A 20,542-nucleotide genomic window follows, 5' to 3' on the forward strand; every position below is an offset into this window, starting at 1 on the left:
TCCAATTTGCCTGCTCCAAAACCGGCACCCCTCGGTTAACAATCAAGCACTTGTGAATGTGTTCCGCACGCGACTGAACGCCGCGCACCAGGCGTTTCCACCAGGGAGGATGCTCGTTCGCTGTTGCGCTTTTGCTTTTGTTCGCTTCACTGTAAATCGGCTTTAGATACCCGGACATTGTGTGTAGCACTAACACTGCTCACCACGGCACTCAGTGTTTGACTCGAGTGGACATTGTGTTGACAGGTTCCGATCTGGCAGGGGAGACAGCAGCAGCCTTGGCAGCAGCTTCGCTAGTGTTCCGAGGGGACAAGCCAGAATATGCGGACTTGTGCCTACGTCATGCGCGAGAGCTGTACCACTTCGCCAACCAACACCGCGGTCTCTACCACGAGAGCATCCGCGGTGCCGAACCCTACTACGAGTAAGTGACATTTGCGAATGGAACAGGATAATACAGTGCAAATGGTAGTGGCACCAGAAGTGATGTTGAGTACACTTCTACCAAATTTCTTGGCATATACTTAGATACGAAATTAACCTGGCAGAGTCACATAGACAACATATCTCGAAAGCTTTCGCGAGTTATCTATCTACTGAAAAATTACGCACCTGTGTTCGTGAAAGCCTCCTGATTAATTCCTATTACGCATTCTTTCATTGCCATATTAGCTATGGTATTCTTCTATGCGGTAATTCTCCATGGTCCAGAGAAATTTTTATTTGGCAGTAGAAAGCCGTCAGGAGCATCTCTGGGATTACCAAAAATAACATATTATGTAGGTCATACTTCAAAGAATTACAGATAATAACACTCCCTTCTCTTTTTATATACAGCTGCCTTTTGTACATAAGAGAAAACTTTAACAGTTACAACCTTAGGCAGTCCGTTCATAATCATAACACTCGTCAAACATTTAAGATAGACATACCAACAACTCGACTCAAGAAAACACAAGGCAGTTATGAATACATGGGAATAAGGCTTTTCAACACATGACCTGTGCACGCACATTGTGTCTCTCTTAATATAAACTCTTGGAAATTGAAATAAGAACACCGTGAATTCATTGTCCCAGGAAGGGGAAACTTTATTGACACATTCCTGGGGTCAGATACATCACATGATCACACTGACACAACCACAGGCACATTGACACAGGCAACAGAGCATGCACAATGTCGGCACTAGTACAGTGTATATCCACCTTTCGCAGCAATGCACGCTGCTATTCTCCCATGGAGACGATCGTAGAGATGCTGGATGTAGTCCTGTGGAACGGCTTGCCATGCCATTTCCACCTGGCGCATCAGTTGGAGCAGCGTTCGTGCTGGACGTGCAGACCGCGTGAGACGACGCTTCATCCAGTCCCAAACATGCTCAGTGGGGGACAGATCCGGAGATCTTGCTGGCCAGGGTAGTTGACTTACACCTTCTAGAGCACGTTGGGTGGCACGGGATACATGCGGACGTGCATTGTCCTGTTGGAACAGCAAGTTCCCTTGCCGGTCTAGGAATGGTAGAACGATGGGTTCGATGACGGTTTGGATGTACCGTGCACTATTCAGTGTCCCCTCGACGATCACCAGAGGTGTACGGCCAGTGTAGGAGATCGCTCCCCACACCATGATGCCGGGTGTTGGCCCTGTGTGCCTCGGTCGTATGCAGTCCTGATTGTGGCGCTCACCTGCACGGCGCCAAACATGTATACGACCACCATTGGCACCAAGGCAGAAGCGACTCTCATCGCTGAAGACGACACGTCTCTATTCGTCCCTCCATTCACGCCTGTCGCGACGCCACTGGAGGCGGGCTGCACGATGTTGGGGCGTGAGCGGAAGACGGCCTAACGGTGTGCGGGACCGTAGCCCAGCTTCATGGAGACGGTTGCGAATGGTCCTCGCCGATACCCCAGGAGCAACAGTGTCCCTAATTTGCTGGGAAGTGGCGGTGCGGTCCCCTACGGCACTGTTTAGGATCCTACGGTCTTGGCGTGCATCTGTGCGTCGCTGCGGTCCGGACCCAGGTCGACGAGCACGTGCACCTTCCGCCGACCACTGGCGACAACATCGATGTACTGTAGAGACCTCACGCCCCACGTGTTGAGCAATTCGGCGGTACGTCCACCCGGCCTCCCGCATGCCCACTATACGCCCTCGCTCAAAGTCCGTCAACTGCACATACGGTTCACGTCCACGCTGTCGCGGCATGCTACCAGTGTTAAAGACTGCGATGGAGCTCCGTATGCCACGGCAAACTGGCTGACACTGACGGCGGCGGTGTACAAATGCTGCGCAGCTAGCGCCATTCGACGGCCAACACCGCGGTTCCTGGTGTGTCCGCTGTGCCGTGCGTGTGATCATTGCTTGTACAGCCCTCTCGCAGTGTCCGGAGCAAGTATGGTGGTCTGACACACCGGTGTCAATGTGTTCTTTTTTCCATTTCCAGGGGCGTATTTAAAAATAAGACTAAAAAATGGCGGAAAGCTTTTTACAGTGTTAAAGAATTTGAAAACTCTTCAAAAATAGACATGACGTACGAAACAACTTGCAACTCTCTTTGTACCTCTTCCTAAGCTTTTTTGTTGTCTCTGTAGTTCCACATTTAACTGTTAAACATGTGGAGAAATCTTTATGTATGAAATGTATTCTTTTATTATGCACATCGCTTTCGGGAGGACGACGGTTCAATCCCGTCTCCGGCCATCCTGATTTAGGTTTTCTGTGATTTCCCTAAATCGCTTCAGGCAAATGCCGGGATGGTTCCTTTGTAAGGGCACGGCCGATTTCCTTCCCGATCCTTCCCTTACCCGAGGTTGTGCTCCGTCTCTAATGACCTCATTGTCGATGGGACGTTAAACACTAATCTCCTCCTCCTCCCTATTATGCACATTCTTTAAAACGCACACTTTAGTTATGTGGGATATCTTTATGTATTAAATGTATTCCTTTATTATGTATGTTATTCTTTTATTATGCACATTATTTAAAATGCACACTTTAGTGATGTGGGATATTTTTATGTATCAAATGTATTCCTTTATTATGTATGTTCTTTTAAAATGTGTACTTTAGCTTTGTGTGATACCTTACAATAGTTATATTTCTTAATATGTAAATTGTAGATTACTCATGATGACATCAATTTCATGTAAATGCTTAAAGATGGAACTTCGCTTGCGGATTGTAAATGTAGATGTTTGCTTCCAAAAATCAAAATTAACGATCGTATCCAAATCTGAGTCACAACATGTGGAAGTTGAAACATAGAGGAGGCTGTGATTCTTGAAATTTTCCCTGCATAGAGAATGTGCCATGGAGTTTCAGGATTGCAGCTGTATGACGTTGACAATATCAAACACCAGTCATTCAACCACCTTCAGGTGAGTGTTTTGCAGGGGAGATTGCTAGTTCACACCCTTCATCACGTGGTGCGGAGATCACGTGCGAAGTCAGCCACTACATGAGCGATCTCCTTCAATTTTTGCGCACTCCTCGAACACTTCTCTGTCTGTAGGGATATGCACTATATTTATACTATATTAGTACTATCTGTCAGAATGCAGGCTCGTGGAGTTAAAATTCAGATGTCAAATTTACAAAATTAACTTCAGCTAGATGTGTCATTAGGCATAAAATGTTTTCTCTTTGAAGATAGTAAAGAAATCATAAGGTCCTTTGCCTTATCCAGTTGAAAGCCACCATCACAATCAATAAGATCAAAAATGGTTCAAATGGCTCTGAGCACTATGGGACTCAACTGCTGTGGTCATCAGTCCCCTAGAACTTATAACTACTTAAACCTAAGGACATCACACACATCCATGCCCGAGGCAGGATTCGAACCTGCGACCGTGGCAGTCGCACGGCTCGGGACTGCGCACCTAGAACCGCGAGACCACCGCATCCGGCTCAATAAGATCTTCCACCAAATGTACAAGGGGAGACCCAAAAGTAACCAGAATCGTAATGCTGTGCATCGTGTACTTCTAGTAGCAGGTTGCGCCGCCAGAGGGTTGTAATAGAAGCTCTGCTGAGTCATACTGCCACGCGGCGTCACCCAACAGTGAGAAGTGTGGTTTCTTTGGCAGTTCTTTGAGTGTACATACAGTGCAGACATGACACGAGGAAATGGCTAGTTCTTACGAGCAACGTTTTGTTTCTTGCTCGGCAAGAATGCAGCAGAAACTGTTGCGAAGATTCAGACAGCCTACAAAGACCATGCTCTTAGTAAAACGCAAGTGTACAAATGGTTTCCTCGGTCTAAAAAGGGAGAAATGGTGGTTGAAGATCAGCCCCGTTCCGGTCGACCTTCCGCTGCTAGAAGCGAAGATAACATCGCCAAAATCCGTGATCTCATCAGTGAAGATCGACGCAGTCCTGGAGCTCAATTCAACTTATCTTGACCATCGATTTGGGGATGTGCAGAGTGGCAGCAAAATTCGTGCCAAAGCTTCTTTCCTTGAGATCAAAGGGATCGTCGTGTTCAAGCCTGTCTCGAAATGGCGTTCAAAAATGATCCACATTTTTTCAACAAAATCGTTATAGGTGATGAGTCATGGTTCTATGGGTACGATCCAGAAAGTTAACAACAGTCATCACAATGGAAGTCACCTGGCTCACCTTGACTAAAAAAAGCTCGACAAGTGAAATCCAATGTGAAAAAGATGCTGACATCAAAGGGATCATACATTCTGAATTTGTTCCTGAAAACCAGACAGTAAACCAACAATTCTATTTGAAGGTTATGAAATGGCTTCGCAGAAGTTTGTCGCGAAAACGTCCGGCTTTCTGGGATTCTCGCGTGTGGTTCCTGCATCACAACAATGTTCCCACGCACACGGCTCTCAGCATTCACCAGTTTTTGGCCTTAACGAATACGAGTACCTTGAGCCACGCACCCTATTCGCCGGATTTAGCACCCTCAGACTTCTTTCTATTCCTCAGGATGAAAAGAGACTTGAGAGGGAAGCGTTTAGTGGATGTGGAAGACGTAAAATGCAATGTCATGAAAGTGCTAGCAGGCATCAAAGAGGATGAATTTAAAAGGTGCTTTGAACGCTGGAATGAACATTTGGGCAAATGTATTAATGCTGATGGAGAGTACTTCGAAGGAGATTAAGGCTGTATTTGAAAAAAATAAAGTATAAGCTTTCTAGAAAGAAATTCCGGTTGGTTTTGGGTCCCCCCTCATATTTCCATTGATTCCTTAATAATAGAGTTCCAGAAGGATCTCGTTGAGGCCAAGACTTCCATGGCAGAATAATACTGTGAATGTCCTGTGGAGATATAATGCTTGGCTATGGCTGACTTAGTGGGCTGCAAAAGGTGTCTGTGGCCATCATGTTCAATGCACATTTCATGCACTGTGCACATTTTCTAACCAATGTAGGCTTACTGGCACAGTATTCTGTAGATTCCAGCTCTCCTTAATCCCAGATCATCCTTTGGACTCACGGATTTGTAGTGGCATTGATAGTGCTCGGTACATCGATACTGCTGGGGTGAGGGGAGGTCAGAAGTAGACTTGTCAGGTTGGCTGGTATGACTCCCTCTACCCAGACATGTGGTTTCTCAAGTGGGCGAAGAATAAAATCCAGTCACACTCAGATTGGAAGCAGTTCATTTATTTCTCCAGCTCAGCATACATCAGAGATCAGGTGGGGGTGGGTGTCAAACCCACACTCCTTGACGGCAGTGCACTGTCAGCATCACAGGCACAGGTTGTCAACAGTGCAGCAGGATTTGGAATGTAGGTAAACATTCAATGCAGCTGATGTGAGTCAGTGTTGTCCATGCAGACTTGCTTATGAAATATAATAAATCTTATGAATAATTCACATTTACTGTTTTGTAGCACATGTAGATGGAAGTGAGTGTGCCACATAAAATTATTTTTTTTCTAGAATGGACAGTCTAAAGAAAAATTCAGTGCACTACCTACGTTTCACATGCAGCAATGTGTGACCTCATGTGAATCAAATGTAACTCCAATTTTTGATTGCAGACTACTCAAATTTTGTATGGTGAGTTACTTAGTTTAGAAGTATCTCAGTAGCTGTGATCATTAATGAAATGATAGGAACTTCAATATAATCTGTAATATGAGGCTATAAGTAATGAGAGAATCAAATTTTTTCACTGCATATTTTCTGTAACATTGAGAAAGAAAACAGAGCAGTCAGCATGCACGTGACATGCTGATGGTGTTACTACTGCTACACGAACTGGGTGGTTAACCAGCATTCTCTGTATCTGCATCTGCAGGTGAATACAACTAGGCTGGACAGTGCAGCGAGTCAGCACACATTTCTCTGTGTTCTCACACTTAAGGTCTAGCAGCCACTTCATTTTGCTGGCTTGTCATTTGGCAGCTTGCAGAGAGAGCACTGTCGTCCAGGGAGCGAAATCTGGGCCCTAACAAGCAGTGTCTGGCAATGGTAGTTGCTGAGCAGGTCAGTTACTGGAAGGCTTCAAGTTACACCGTCAGCCCATTGAAGCTGATGTCAGAACGTACAGCTTGTGGTTCCACAGAACGATGGACGCCGGTGATTGCACCAGCAGACAGTGGTAGACTGACAATGTTTTCCCCGCACATGCAGTTGTTGCCCACCCCACGGCTTTTGCTGACGCAATATCTTTTACCAGCTTGATGGCCAGAATATCTACTCGACAGAATCAGGTCTGTTGACAGGCAGGTGCCATAGATGACACTCAGTTCATCTGTTGCAATGCTGTGGGAGTGTCCTGTATTCTAGTAACTCTGGTTTCTGATCATGTGGTTCCGCCAATGTACTGAGGCCATCTGTGATGGTCTGTGAAGTGCCAGCTGATTACTACAACCAGTGCGGTTACAGCAGCAGTGATTTACACTGTTCAACCCCACCAAATCTGTTGCATTGTTTGTTTATCAGCTTTGGGAATATTGGCATGTGTCTTGACAACTTTCTTACCTACATGAAAAGCTCGGTGTCCTCTAGAACATCTTGTGATTTATCCCAGATGTAGTTGAGATAGCTCATTTACTGTTGGAGGAATGTAATCAGTTTTGTAGGGAAGATGCAATTTTGAAATTGTCATATGTATTTGCAATTTCTTTCACTTCGCCATGACATATACGAGGGGGGACCCAAAAGAAACAGGATTGTTGTCATAAATATTTTATTGATGAACCTTTTTACAAAATTACTTCAGTCACCTTCAAAATACTCACCATTTCAGGTGATGCACTTGTCAAGTCTCTTTTCCCACTGTTGGAAGCATGTTTGGAACTCTTCAAGTTTGATATTGTCCAGTGCCCTTTGCGATGCTGTTTTTACCGCCTTCACATCGTCATAACGCTCCCTTTTTAGCATTTTTTTCATTCGTGGAAATAGCAAAAAGGCGCACGGGGCTAGGTCCGGCGTGGGGAACGACAGACCACCTCTGAGATGCCAAATAGTGGGTCACTCATAAGGCCATGTGTGCTGGAGCGTTGTTGTGATGCAGAAACCAGTCATCTGATCGCCAAAGTTCCGGGCATTTCCTCCTCACATCCTCCCACAGACGCCTTAAAACATCCAAGTAAAAGTGCTGGTTAACAGTCTGGCCAGGGGGTACGAATTCCCAATGCACAATTCCACGAACATAAAAAAAGACAATGATCATCGTCTTCGCATTTGACCTCACTTGCCTTGTTGTTTCTGGTTGGGAGCCCTCCGCTGGCTTGACACTTGCATGGTTTCTGGGTCATAACCATAACACCAACTCTCATCCCCTGTAACGATATTGTGCAAGAAGTTTGGATCACATGCAATCTCTGTTTTCAAGTCCTGACACACATTCATGCAGATGGTATTTTGCTTCTGTGTGAGAAGGCATGGAAAAAATTTAGCTTCAACACGTCTCATGTGCAAATCCTCACTCAAAATCTGCTGGCACGAGCTCCAACTGGTTCCTCTCCCTGCTGAAATTTGGTTGATCATTTGGTGACGATCCTCGTTGATCTTTTGGTGGACCTTTTGAATGTTCTCCTCATTTTGCGATGTTGCAGGCGTCCAGAACGAGCTTGGTGTTCAACACATATCTCACCACTATTAAAGCGCCCAAATCACTCAAAAACCTGTGTGTTTCCATTGCAGTTTTTTTTTTAAGCAGGAAACAAAATTTCACACACACTCTTTGTCCTTTTAAAGTTACCATAACGACTTCACAGAGATAACCCGCCAACAGGCAGAGAAACACGATACCACACTTGCACATTCAGCTCTACACTGACGCCGTCTGCACAGTTGTTTCATGAAGGTCTCTACTAACACCAACCAGCATGAGAACCCTGCACTACGTCTATGAGTGGCAGCGCCCTTGGAGTCCGGTTCCTTTTGGGCTCCCCCTCGTACATATTTAAAATTGTTCTTGATGCCACATCTTTGTGTTTATTAGTTCACACAGCTGTGTGGGCACTCTCAAATAGATGGAGATTGTTGCTGAGAGATGAAGCAGGCCTATACCATTGCACCCATATAAATGTCATATGTGCTACATAAATAGTAGTTTTCCACTCATGCATTTACAATTAGCCATAGCTGTTATGCCTAAATCAACATCAAACATATTTTATTTCAGGTTCACTGAAATGTCACTCATTGAATGTTATGTACACACAGGCATGCCCGCGCGTGCGCGCGCGCGCACACACACACACACACACACACACACACACACACACACACACACACACTCAAAGCCATTTCACACTAAATTTTAATATTTTGTTAGGAAAACTTACAACATTCTCCCAAAAAAGAATTAAAATAGTCCCAGTGCACCATATCTGATCACAGTTTTCATGGTGTTTCCCTCAGTTATCAAGTGAATGATCCTCCCACAGTTCCCAATTGAGATTCCCTCTGCTCAGTTCCCAGACTGGCATTTGGTTGTAAAGAACTGCAATTCTTTAATGGTCTGTATCTCAAAGAGCCATATTTGTTTCATTCTTTTTAAGTATACACACTTTCTGTACATAATTTAATCCCTACAATCAGTATATTACTAAATTTTATGCAACTACTGAATTGAAGAGTAGTTCTAATTTTAGTATCGGTACAGAATTGCTGCAGTATCCGTAGGGAGATAGCCAATAGCTACACAACAACTCCACTTGGTAAAAGTTAAACTAACACTTTCATTCAGAATGGAGATCTGTGCTTAGGTAAAGTACATGTTGACTACATAACTGAAATAGCATCAGGTGTGTATCAATCACCTGCATTTACGGTACTTTACATTTAGGTGATCACTTATTCCTCAACCACAGTAAGGACACCTGTAGTGTGTATTGCAAGAGATTTGTAGCAGCTTTGTAAGCCACAATTTTCTTTTGTCCGATGGGTTTACTTCATCAATGAGTGGCTCCAATAAAGAAAAGTTAACAAATAATTAAAAACAAATATTTCACAGCTTGAATATTTTTCTACCTTGCATGTTCCATATGAATCAAAATAAAACCCATGCACTCAGTTTACTGAACATAGATGCACAATTAAACATTATAAAAAGATTTATGAAGATTGGCATTCACCCTTCACCAACACAAATTTACTGAGGTGCTTCTGCTATAAGCTATACTTGCATAATTTTTTCTGCGCCGAATGTAGTCAAGCAGGTTATTATCTAGCAAGGTGAAATTGTCAACAAAATATTCATAGAGCAGTGAGATTGCCCTTAACATTCAAGAGAGGACTTTGGTGGCCCTCATGTAATACCACGCCCAGAACAGCACTCCACATTCACCTTGTTGCAAGTGTGGGACACATTGTTGGAGGCATTCGGTGTCACTGGGCTCTCTCCAAATACATTGTCTGTGATTATCAGGGTTCAAACAAATTCAAGTTTTTTTGTTCATAATCAAGACCTAAAGCCAATCATGGGGTGTCTGTTCTGCATGATTTTTTGCCCCTCTAATGGAGTACACAGTGTTGTGGTGTACAACATGGTGCTTGCCGTGGTCATCAGGGATTGAGATCTACTTCGTGCAATCATCTCCTAACAGTTTGATGCAAAACATTACAGCTGTAGCCTTTTTGAATGACTAATTCAGTTCCAAAGCACTCACCCTACAGCTCCTTTTGATTCAAAAGCCTTAGATATCGATCATCCTGTGCACTTGTCGAAGGTGGACAGACTGTATGGTGTAAGTCCTCAACACTACCTGTTAATTGGAACCAATTTCATGCCTGCACCACATCAGTTTCATTCTGGTGCACACTTTGAGCAACTTCCATGGTTAACAAACCTTCTGCACATTCTGTGATGTGGACCTGATGATTGGTCACAACTGTCCTTTGTGAGATGATGGATGTTCACTGTGCTGTTCCACAGATGTCTCTTAATGCGTCCTTACTGGTGCTTTACTTTCAACTGAAATGCTGCAGTCTATTCGAGCAAGGCATTCTACCCATAGCAACTGCCCATGGTAACAAAGTGTATGTTTACAAACAACATCAGAGATGACCTACCGATCACTACAGGAACAGTCATGACATGTCAGGGTGATGTGATACTTTTGTTGTGTGTATGCATTCATAAAATGTGATGACATCCATACAGAGAAATCTGTACACAAATTAATCCTTGTTACTAAAAAGCTAAACTGTAACCTGGTACCAGTTGCAGGTTGCCTTTCCGGTGGTTTCCAATCATAACAAAAATTTGATTTTCCTTATTTCACACAATTATTGACCAAATAAAAAAAATTAAAATGCTGCTCACTAATAGATATAATCTTACTTTACTTATTGCATTAAATCTTTAAACTGTGTATTTGTCTTGAGACAGTGTAACTCAGCATGTGGATTACCCAGATTATATTCATCCAGTATTTGAAAATGAAAGAACTTAGCGACTTCTAATAAATAATTTCAAACCTTTTCTGAACTTTCTCTACCCACCACAAATTAATGAAAGGAAAAAGATAATTACTTACTACATTTTCACTGTTCACGCAGTAAAACTTCAGCTGCAGGCATAAGTTTTTATTTTATTACTTCTTTACCACTAATTCTGTTCACAACCCATTTTACAGACATCCACAAATGGTGCTGAATGTACCTACAAAATGATATTACTGTAAGACACACAGTCCAGGAGTTATCACATTACAAACATTGAAATGCATGAAAAACTACAATATTTTCAATCATAAAGGACTTTCCTGTTTAACATCAAATATTTAACTCATCGTCTCATTTATAAACTAATCAGATGTTTGAACCTGTTTTATACACATTTGTTTGATTCTTTTAAGAATCTCAAGCAGGAGATGGATTAGTGTTAAGTAAATGAGTTAATACCATGAAACAATATCGTGTATGAATTTTATATATCTGCAAATTTTCTCTCTTTGTTATTCTCACTCACCTACTATCTCATTCACCTACTATGTGCTTAAATATTTTGGTATTATTTTCCCTACATTACTCATTTATGCAGAATATTGCTTGCAGACTGTTAAGTGTAGCAACTTCTTTTATTACTGCTATATGTAAATTCACAAATTCTGCATCATTTAATGAGTGACATAAATTTTAAATAAACACAATGCACACAAAGAATAATTTGAAATATAATTGTTGTTCAGGTCCACCGACTATGGTGATGAACTGACGTGGGCTGCAGCATGGCTGTACAAGGCAACAAATGAATCACAGTTTTTGGATGAAGCTGAGCACCACTATATGAAATTCAGATTGAAAGAAAGGCCAAATGAATTTTTTTACAATAAGAAGGTTGCTGGTGTTCAGGTAAGAATTTATTTAATTTATTTTACTACCTCCATACCAGATGCCAAATCACAGTAAACAGATATTGTCCACAAAAAACACACACAAAGAGAATGGTGCAAACATTTCAATTATTTATTTAAGTCCAGAATTTCCAAATATATACTACAATATTTCTGCATAGATTTGAAACCAAACATTTGTTATGCAGAAAGATACTAAAAGAACTGATTGGAAACATACTAGAAGAATTGATTGTCTTAGGAACATAGGGCAAACATTAATGTGGGATATAAGCTGAATTAAACAAATGTAAAGATAATATTAGTCTTAGAAGAGTTAAGAAAGTAAATATGAAGGTAGTTATTATAGTTTCAAGTTTCCTGTACAACAACTTGCAGATGTAATCTGTGTTTCATTTACAATAAGTGAAGTTATTGTTTCACATAAAAAGATACATATAGTTATTTGTTGCCTTCATTCTCATAATGATGGAGTCTATACAAGCAGTATTATTGTAGTACTCCTTTTCGGCTTATACAAATGACATCATTCAGTTAACAGGGATTTAAGGTGTTAACTGTTCACCTTGTTGCATATTTTTTCTTAAGTTAAACAAACATATAAAAGGACACAAAAACTCATCCTTAAAAATTGAGGGGTTAGAGTTAACAGAAAAAGGAGTATTTGTGAAGTATTTTATTCTTCTGCTACCTTACATTCTAGATTTAGTTTTTCTGTAACCCAACTGAAAGTAAATATCATGTGTATCTAACTCGACTACAAGTAATGCGCATCTCAATCTTTTAATTCTTCACATGGCTTAAATTCCTCACTAGTGGCTTCTATCAAAGCATAGCAGAACAACTTTTTGATTTTGTTTGTTTTTGTAAAGTGCCTGTGACATATTTTAGAAGATTGCAATGAGTAACCTGTTATGATAACATAAATTCCAGGATGGAAACAATAAACAAAAAATAATAAAATGAGAAAACCCATACCACATTTCTGTATGATAAGTAATCTATATGGTACTTTCCTAACTATGATATTTGATATATGTGTATGCATATCTGTTTCAGTCAGCAAACAGACAAAAATGTCACACTTGAGAGTACTCTTGCGGTTAGCAATGTGGTCTTCAGCTGGAAGGTATTTCATGCAGCTCTCTGTACTAGTTTATCCTGTGGAGCTGCTACAACCTGCATCCACCTAAACCAAGCAGGTTTAGGTGGATGCAGGTAGTGGCAGCTCCACAGGATAAACTAGTACAGAGAGCTGTATTTAAGATTTATACCTGCAACACTCCGCTCCATAACCAAACTGGCTATTCCTTGATGCCTCAGGGTGTTCTATCAACTACTCAAGTCAAGTTATACAATAAATTTCTTTTCTATCCACTTGATACATTATATCTACATTAGTTGTCTGATCTACTAATCTAATCTTCAGCATTTTTCTGTAGCACAACATTTCAAAAGCTTCTTTTCTCTTCTTGTCTGTATTGCTTACTGTCCACATTTCACTTCATACAAGGCTACATCCCATACAAATATTTTCAGAAGAATACATCCTAAAATACACTCCTGGAAATGGAAAAAAGAACACATTGACACTGGTGTGTCAGACCCACCATACTTGCTTCAGACACTGCGAGAGGGCTGTACAAGCAATGAACACATGCACGGCATAGCGGACACACCAGGAACCGCGGTGTTGGCCGTCGAATGGCGCTAGCTGCGCAGCATTTGTGCACCGCAGCCGTCAGTGTCAGCCAGTTTGCCGTGGCATACGGAGCTCCATCACAGTCTTTAACACTGGTAGCATGCCGCGACAGCGTGGACGTGAACCGTATGTGCACTTGATGGACTTTGAGCGAGGGCGTATAGTGGGCATGCGGGAGGCCGGGTGGACGTACCGCCGAATTGCTCAACACGTGGGGCGTGAGGTCTCCACAGTACATCGATGTTGTCGCCAGTGGTCGGCGGAAGGTGCACGTGCCCGTCGACCTGGGACCGGACCGCAGCGACGCATGGATGCACGACAAGACCGTAGGATCCTACGCAGTGCCGTAGGAGACCGCACCGCCATTTCCCAGCAAATTAGGGACACTGTTGCTCCTGGGGTATCGGCGAGGACCATTCGCAACCGTCTCCATGAAGCTGGGCTACGGTCCCGCACACTGTTAGGCCGTTTTCCGCTCACGCCCCAACATCGTGCAGCCAGCCTCCAGTGGCGTCGCGACAGGCGTGAATGGAGGGACGAATAGAGAAGTGTCGTCTTCAGCGACCGAGGCACACAGGGCCAACACCCGGCATCATGGTGTGGGGAGCGATCTCCTACACTGGCCGTACACCTCTGGTGATCGTCGAGGGGACACTGAATAGTGCACGGTACATCCAAACCGTCATCGAACCCATCGTTCTACCATTCCTAGACCGACAAGGGAACTTGCTGTTCCAACAGGACAATGCACGTCCGCATGTATCTCGTGCCACCCAAAGTGCTCTAGAAGGTGTAAGTCAACTACCCTGGCCAGCAAGATCTCCGGATCTGTTCCCCATTGAGCATGTTTGGGACTGGATGAAGCGTCGTCTCACGCGGTCTGCACGTCCAGCACAAACGCTGGTCCAACTGAGGCGCCAGGTGGAAATGGCATGGCAAGCCGTTCCACAGGACTACATCCAGCATCTCTATGATCGTTTCCATGGGAGAATAGCAGCCTGCATTGCTGCGAAAGGTGGATATACACTGTACTAGTGCCGACATTGTGCATGCTCTGTTGCCTGTGTCTATGTGCTTGTGGTTCTGTAAGTGTGATCATGTGAGGTATCTAACCCCAGGATTGTGTCAATAAAGTTTCCCCTTCCTGGGACAATGAATTCAAGGTGTTCTTATTTCAATTTCCAGGAGTGTATAAGGAACTGGGTATACATCCTGATCTTCTTCTCCTTCTCTCTCTGTCCATCTCCCTCTGCGCCTTTCTGTCCACCTCTTCCTCCCCATCTCTTCCTCTGCCCATCTTGTCCTTACTGAGTGAGGAAGTGAAGCAGTTAGCAAACTGGTCTCATATTTGGGAGGACGACAGTTCAAATTCGTGTCTGGCTATCCAGAGTTAGGTTTTCCATGATTTCCCTAAATCACCTAAGGCAGTTGCAAGGATGGCACCTTTGACAGGGCATGGATGATTTCCTTCTTAATCCATACCTAATCCAAGCTCATGCTTCATTTCTAATAACATTGTTGTCGACAGGACATTAAACACTAATCTCGTCCTCCATCTTGTCCTTTCCCCCTCTCTATGTCCATTTCCACCACCTCTCTCTTTGTCCATCTCTTCTTCATCCCTTTCTCTCACACTGAGTCTCATTTAATGTTATTGCAAACAAAATCTTGATTGGGAATTGAAGTTTAAAGTGAGTGGGTAAATTTGTTGGGATCATTGGTATGTGGGGTACACAGGGGATAAAAGAGAACTCTATAGGTGCTGGTTCTGTAGGATAATAGGGTCAGTGAGAGCATTTTATGTAGTTTTAATATGTGAATGGGTAGAATTGCAAAGTTATGGAAAAATCTGATCCTGTGATATTATAATAATCATCAGCTGGTAAGCCATAAATATAACTGTCTATCAAACCATGTGTGACAAATGTGGTGGTTGCCATAGAATTTTGAAAGAGGGGGTGTTCTGTGTAAACTGTAAGTTATGGTTTTGTTGGGGTGAATGTGGCAGTGAGGAAATGAGGGTAGAAAATAAGGCTCTTCTGTGGCAGTGTAGGTTATGTAAAAAGGACAGAAAAATCACAGAAAAGGAGGCAAAAATTTGTGCCCTTAAGGCTGGATTAGAAAACGCAAACTGAATTATGCAGGTTAAGGGAGGAAAAAGAGACTGGTAATTGGGAAAAGATAGCAAGCAAAGGGCGAAAAAGGCAAACAATTAAAAAAACTCCAGAAATTCAATTAGTAAATCAGTTTGGCTTGTTGTAGTTGAAAGTAGGTTGAAGCAGAACTTGAGCTTAAAGAAAAAAAGACAGGTTGGGATCAAACCAGAATAGGAAAAGAAGAATTCTGCTTATAGGCAGTAGTCATGGGAGGGGTGTGGGCCAGCAGCTTCAGGAGAAATTATTTGCAGGGTGCCAGGTCACAAGTTTTGTGAAACCATGTACTAGCCTTAGCCAGGTGATAGAAAACTTACTGAACAGGATGTTCCAGACACCGGCAAAATCTCAGTGTTGTTCCAGTAAATGCTATTGGTAGGTGGGGATACACTACACATGGCCTGCACCCGAATAGGATGGGGAAAAGTAAGTTAGCTTCTCTATTAGCAGAAACTGTAAGGGGTTCATAGTTGCACAAAGGGTGGTTAGTGGGTCCAGACAGACTGGTTTTTTAGGTTAAAGCCAAAGTCAAGACAGATAATAATCAAGATAAATAGAATAAAAGAAACTTCACGTATAGTTAATAGGGGTAAAGCCGAGGGCAGTATCAGCATATTTCATCAAAATATCAGGGGAATAAAAAATAAAGTAGATGAGCTATTAGTGTGTTTAGATGATCTCAAAAATAAGAGTGAGATTGATATACTCTGTGTGTCTGAACAACATAACTGTGGGCATGGATAGTGTCAGTATAAGTGGGTATAATTTAGCATCTTACACTTGTAGATCTAGGATGGATAAAGGAGGAGTTGCCATTTTCATAAAACAAGGGCATAAATGCCAAACTATAGAAGTAAGCAAATTTTGTGTTGATCAGTACTTTGAGGTTTGTGCATGTGAGCTTCAGATAGATAATGTAGTATTGATATTAGCAACAGTATACAGGTCCCCATTAGGAGACTGGGAGCTGTTCATTAAAAAGTTTGACTCCCTATTATGTATTATGCTGTCTGTCAGACAAAAAGTAGATGTTATTAATCTGTGGTGATTTCAGTGTAAACTTTCTAAGTAATTCTGATAGAAAAAGTGAACTAGAAGTGTTATTAACAACATATTACAGAATCAGTTATCAAATTCCCTATATGTATAGCTCAGGACAGTAGCACACTAATAGGTAATGTATTTGTATGGAAAGAGGGTGTAAAACAAACACGTGCTTTCCCTATTGTAAATGGCTTATCAGACCATGATGCACAACTGATTAACTTAGAAAACCTGACAGGGTGTATGGTTCAGAAACCATTAAGTAAAAGTGTGAGGTCCCTCAACCTGGTATCTAAACAGCACTTCAGAGAAAGCTTAAGAAATGTTAATTGGAGAGATGTATATGATGAGCCAATTGGTAAAAGTGCAACATATTTCTTGATAAATTTATATCCCTCTTCGAACATTGTTTCCCAAAGAAAATTCTAAGTGTAACACTACACACTTTTCAAAGAAAGCTTGGATTACTACAGGTATTAAAGTGTCTTCAGAAAGAAAAAGAAAACTGTATGAGATACCAAGAACTAGTAAAGATCCAGAAGTAGTTTTACATGATAAAAATTATTGTAACATACTGAGAAAAGTTGTAAGGAAATCAAGAAATATGTTTGTTAGAGAATAAATTAACAACTCTGGCAATAAAATAAAATCAATATGGAATGTTGTTAGAAGGGAGGCAGGAAAAGTAACCACTGTTAAAGAGAACAAGACCATCCTGACCAACAGTGCATAAGTAGCTAATGTATTTAACAACTATTTCTTAACTGTAGGAGAAAAAATTGGTAAGAACAGTTCAAAAGAAAAAGCTGGGCAGTACATGGAAGAGCCTGTTTTGAAAAAATTTAGTCAGATTAAGTTTCACCTAACAACCTCTTGTGAAATAAGTAAAATTATTAAATCTCTGAAAAATAAATGTTCTGTTGGAGTATATGACATCTCTAATAAGATAGTAAAACAATTTCAGCTGATGTTCTGAGTCACATATGAAAGGCATCACTAACTCAAGGTATTTTCCCAGACAGGTTAAAATATGCCATTGTCGGGCCTTTCTACAAAAAGGGGGACACCACAGATATCAATAATTATCGGCCATTTCCTTGCATACAGCATTCTTAACAATCTTTGAGAAAGTAATGTATTCTAGAGTGGTTAGCCATCTCAACAGTAATGGGATACTTAATAAATCACAGTTTGGATTTCAAAAATGCTGTTCCACTGAGACAGCAATAGGAATTTTCTGTGACTTGTCCAAGCATTTGATTGTGTGAACCAATTCTACGGTACAAATGGTATAGCATATGAGTGGTTGAAGTCATACCTACAGAACAGGAAACAAACAGTTTCCTAAGATGGATCAAGTGATTTAAATAAGTTTGCCACTTCATCTAACTGGGGTGAAATTACATTAGGTGTTCCACAGGGTTCAATCATGGGTCCCCTTCTGTTCTTGATATATGTAAATGACCTCGCTTCCTATCTGAAACTGGAAGCTGAACTGACACTGTTTGCTGATGATACAAGCATCCTTATTAATTCAGTAAAAGAAACTCCAATTGAAAATGATACAAATAAGGTTTTTGGTAAGTCATTAATTGGTTTTCTGGAAATGGGCTTGCTCTAAACTTTGAAAAAAAAAACACAGTATATCCCATTTTCTGCTGGAAAAAGTACAGTTCCTTCAATAAATATAACACTTCAACAGAAGTCAGTAGACAGGGTAGAGCATACTAAGTTTTTGGGTGTACATATAGATGAGAATCTTAATTGTAAAATTCATATGTTGGATCTCCTAAAGCGACTAGGTTCACCAATTTTTGCCATCACAATAATTGCCAATTCTGAGGATATAGAAATTAGTAAGCTAACATATTTTGCATACTTTCACTCTCTGATGTTATATGGAATAATATTTTGGGGTAGCTCAACATTTAGACAAAAAGTATTCACTGCTCAAAAGCAAGTGGTTAGAATAATGTGTGGGGTTCATAGTCGCACATCTTGGAGGCATCTTTTCAAAAGACTGGGAATTCTTACAACAGCCTCACAATACATCTACTCACTAATGAAATTTGTTCTCAACAACATGGACCAGTTTGAAAACAACAACATTATACCAGAAAAAAGAAAGAATAACACTATCCTTTGCTCAAATTATCTTCGGCACAGAAAGGGGTAAAATATGCTGCTATAAAAATCTTTGAAACATTACCAGATGAAAGAAGGTGTCTGGCAGACAACAGTAATAGCAGCTTCAAAAATAAATTGAAATCATATCTCCTTGACAACTCCTTCTATACCATAGATCAATCCCTGAATAGAAATAAATAAATCTATAAGTATAGTATATTCATTTTGTGCCATTTAAGGGAATGGGGTAAATAATAGAAATATTAATCTTTAAGTATGTATTTTAATATTTATATATGTATTAAAAAAATTTCATATGTACATTTCTTGTGCACTTGACACGTTCCACATCACAATGGCTACCGTACTGTGGGCTTTATCAGTGGAACACACAACCAATTAACTAACTTCCTGTTTTCTATTAAAACTGTCTGTGAGGACTGTTATAACCTTTAATCACCAAAAATTGCGTGGATATTCAACACTCTCTCTTAGAAACAATAGCTGATTACATGATAACAACTCAGTATCTTATATTCGAATGCCGTGCCGCGACATGCAGCCGGCGCCGTTCGTAACTAGATGGCACTCCCACGCTCAGCTGATTTGCAGAGCGCCTCTGTCGCCGTTTGCCCATACTGTCGTGGCGACACTGTTAAATGTCGTGGCACTGTCACAACACTTTTCCCCCCTTGGAAAAAAAAACACTCACTTCCTTGGAGACATGGACAGTGCGGAGACATCCATGGCCTCTTGTGAGGCCCCGAGGAGATCCCACGGAGAGACCCGAGAGTATGGCCGAAAATGTCCAGGACGGAAGCTTGTGCATGGAATGTGCCTCCTGGATGAGATGATGGGTGGAAACTCCGGAGCAGCATCCATAGGTATCATGGACCTGGGAGTGTGCTCCAGCGAGGTGGGTCCTGGAGAAGGTGGCATCACGACTGGGGCCAGTTCCGGCATACTCGGAAGCGGTAGCAATGTCGGCTGCATCAGCACGTACAGTAGATCGGCAGCGGCGACAGGACTGGCTTCTCGGGCTGGTGGAGGCGAAGGAAGGGGTGGTGGCACAGGCGTCGGCACCACTCGTGGGTGCATCTGGTCGTAATGGCGAACAACCGTGCCATCGCCCCTACGTATTTCACAAAGCCGGCGGCCGCGAAGAGCCTTGACCACCCCTGGAATCCATTTAGGGCGAGATCCATACCCTCGTGCCCACACGTCGGCGCCCACCAAGTATTTTCCCACACTAGGGGACACAGCACAAGGCCTGACAGGGTAAAGCAGGTGCAGTAGAGTGCGCGGTTGGCGGCCATGCCACATCTAACAAATGGAAACTTCGAGAAGGTGTCAATCAACAGTAGCCAATAAGTGCTGAGGAAGGGGCCGGCAAAGTCAGCGTGTGCCCGTTCCCATGGCTGTGCTGGATCAGGCCACGAAGAGGGCATTGTACAAGGTGCAGCCAGTTGTTATGCACACTGACCACACGCAGCAACCATGTGGGCGATGTCGGAATCAATACCGGGCCAGGGACTTAGTCCGAGAAATACCCCAATGACTGTCATGCAACAGTTTGAGAACATCTTTGCGAAGAGAGGCTGGCACCACGACCTGTGGAGATGCGCCATCCGTTGCCAGAAGAACAACACCATCACGAACAGACAAATGAAGGCGCAAGGCATGATAGTTGTGAAGGGGATCCGATGCCCGGCCCTTGGTCCTGTCCGGCCAACC

At 42.3% G+C, this 20,542-nt stretch overlaps 1 protein-coding gene across 2 annotated transcripts in view; it reads left to right on the forward strand.

The window, feature by feature from the left end:
- LOC126284068 (endoglucanase E-4-like) overlaps positions 1-20,542 on the forward strand; it is a 370,904-nt gene that overhangs the window by 320,088 nt on the left and 30,274 nt on the right. For both annotated transcript variants that reach the window (XM_049982697.1, XM_049982696.1), the window contains exons 5-6: positions 247-424; positions 11,618-11,780. In XM_049982697.1, coding sequence (XP_049838654.1) covers positions 247-424; positions 11,618-11,780 — 341 coding nt within the window. The remainder of the gene's footprint in view (positions 1-246; positions 425-11,617; positions 11,781-20,542) is intronic.

Source organism: Schistocerca gregaria, chromosome 8 (assembly GCF_023897955.1).
Source record: "Schistocerca gregaria isolate iqSchGreg1 chromosome 8, iqSchGreg1.2, whole genome shotgun sequence".
Classification (NCBI taxonomy): Eukaryota; Metazoa; Arthropoda; class Insecta; order Orthoptera; family Acrididae; genus Schistocerca; species Schistocerca gregaria.